We start from the raw sequence: 2500 nt of genomic DNA, 5'->3' as shown, positions 1-2500 counted from the left end.
AGGTGATTGAGCTGGTTGTGAAATTCTTGGAATGATCCCCATTCATCATCCCAAACCGTAAAGATATCATCTACATATCTATGCCAAAACATGGCGGGTGGTTTAATTTCCGGTAATAGCACTGATTCAAAATATTCCATATATAAGTTGGCTAGAACTGGCGAGAGATTAGAGCCCATGGAACATCCGAATTTCTGTTTATAATAAAGATCTTTGAATGAAAAAACATTGGTGTTGACGCAAAGTTGTGTTAAACTTAATATTTTATCTATAAATTATCTATAAATTACCTTGTTTAGATTGCAATGATGTATATTGGGGACAGACGGGTCGAGATCTCAATACCAGGGTTAAGGAGCACAAGAACTCTGTTAAATACGGACAGGAAAATTCCGCAGTATTTCAGCACGTCGCCAATAAAAACCACCGAATAAATTGGGACGATGCTGAAATAATTTATAAATCCAAATGTAGTTTCAGAAGAAAAATAGTAGAATCCTCCTTAATAAATAATTTCCCAAATTATAACATTTCCCATGGTCAATGGTCACCAGACTGTATTTCTTCTTTTGCCATAAATAAAATGTTACCATCAACATTAGCGGTGGACAAAAATCACCAAGGCCCATGCAACGCCGGTCATGTGACCTGAGCCACCAAGATGCGAGCATGCGTGCCGGGCGTGTTGACCTGAGCCTCGTCCCCTCATGCTACCTCACTGCTGTACTATAAATACACATTGTTCTGTACTTTGTAACTCATATCTGCCGAAGAGGATCACAGTAAGTGATCGAAATATACAGATCTCTATATCTTCGCTTATTCTTCTCCGAAAGTGGGTCATCAGTATTATATATATATATATATATTATGCCGGGAGAATAATCTGTGCTACTAAGCAAAACATGTGTCCTGGCTGAGTTTCCTTCAGATGAAGGTTATTGTACAAAAGCAGTGACTGGCCTAACCTTTAGTGTTCTTTCCCTGCCACAGAGTGTCGCATCTCTTCGGTCTTCAGCACCATGTCATGGGCCTTCTTCTCGCAGTCCTTCTTCACCCTCGTCGGCTCCGCTTGGGGAGGCTTCCTTGTCCAGAGGTAAATAAACGGTAATAATAATAATGGTATTAATAGTGGTAATAATAATGTTAATAACATTAAAAATTGTACTAATAGTAATGATAATAGTAACAATAATAATAACTATAATAATAACTATAATAATAACTATAATGATTATAATAATGATGATGACGATGACTGATGAGGATGACGATGTCTATGATGATGATGACGATGATGATGGCAATAACGATGAAGATGACAGTGACGATAACAAGGATGACGACGACAATGACGGTGATGATGATAATATTGATAATAGTAATTGTAACGTTCTTCATATTTTTGACACTAAATTTGTTAACAGTAGTTTGTAAATAATAGTGGTCGACTCAGTTCTGAATTCAATCAATGGAATTAAACATGAATAAGTATAAAATAGCATATTCAAACAAATATGACGCCTCTACAGAAGTAGGAAAAATTAATAATTAGAAGAAAACAAAAAACGAGACAATGAAGTTTTCTCTCTAAAAATATGGAAATGTATGAAAATGTCTGGCTTTTCTACACGTTTTACAAACACACAAATATTCATGCGCTCGCATGCACACACACACACACACACACACAGAGAGAGAGAGAGAGAGAGAGAGAGAGAGAGAGAGAGAGAGAGAGAGAGAGAGAGAGAGAGAGAGAGAGAGAGAGAGGAGGGAGGGAGGGAGAGAGAAGAGAGGGCCCCGACTACACTGTAGCCGCTGTGAGCCACGGTGAGAAGAAAAGAGTGTTCGTGAGTTCGTCTCCTTTATTATTAAGGTATAACTGAACTGAATTTACATGCGGCCAGGAGCTGATATATATACCGCACGGGTAGTCATCCGTGGTGCATAATTATATAATTGCATTGGATTAGGTTAGGTCGAGTCAAGCAGGTTCGCACTGTCATAGGCAGGTGTGTGTGGCTGGCGCGTCAGGTCTAGCCGCGTAGGCGAGACATGTGCTCCACGCACGTGGTTTGTACAGCAGCAGCATCTACCTGTGGACACCACCACCTAGCGCCCCCGTGCACATAATGGGCTCAATTTAGAGTAATTGTAAAATGAGCAGAAACTGTGCATTGTCAGTGTATCTCTGTATTACTGTTAACTCAATAAGCCTATTGGTATTATTATTATTATTATTATTTTTATTATTATTATTATTATTATCATTATTATTATTATTATTATTATTATTATTTTTATTATTATTATTATTATTATTATTATTATTATTATTATTATTATTATTATTATTATTATTTTATTATTATTATTATTATATTATTATTATTATATTATTATTGTTATTATTATTATTATTATCATATTTATTATTATTATTATTATCATTATTATTATTACTATTATTATTGTTATTATTATTATTATTATCATTATT

At 35.3% G+C, this 2500-nt stretch overlaps 1 protein-coding gene across 2 annotated transcripts in view; it reads left to right on the top strand.

Moving 5' to 3' along the window:
• The window catches only part of LOC143033833 (major facilitator superfamily domain-containing protein 4A-like), a 366188-nt gene that overhangs the window by 132868 nt on the left and 230820 nt on the right, over nt 1-2500 (top strand). For both annotated transcript variants that reach the window (XR_012967192.1, XM_076199372.1), the window contains exon 3: nt 994-1096. Coding sequence is in view for 1 of the 2 variants with exons in the window: in XM_076199372.1 (XP_076055487.1) it covers nt 994-1096 (103 nt within the window). In the remaining variant the exon portion in view is untranslated. The remainder of the gene's footprint in view (nt 1-993; nt 1097-2500) is intronic.

Source organism: Oratosquilla oratoria, chromosome 16, assembly GCF_046742065.1.
Source record: "Oratosquilla oratoria isolate Oo_2021 chromosome 16, ASM4674206v1, whole genome shotgun sequence".
NCBI lineage: Eukaryota > Metazoa > Arthropoda > Malacostraca > Stomatopoda > Squillidae > Oratosquilla > Oratosquilla oratoria.
This window is presented reverse-complemented; position numbering and strand designations above follow the sequence as displayed.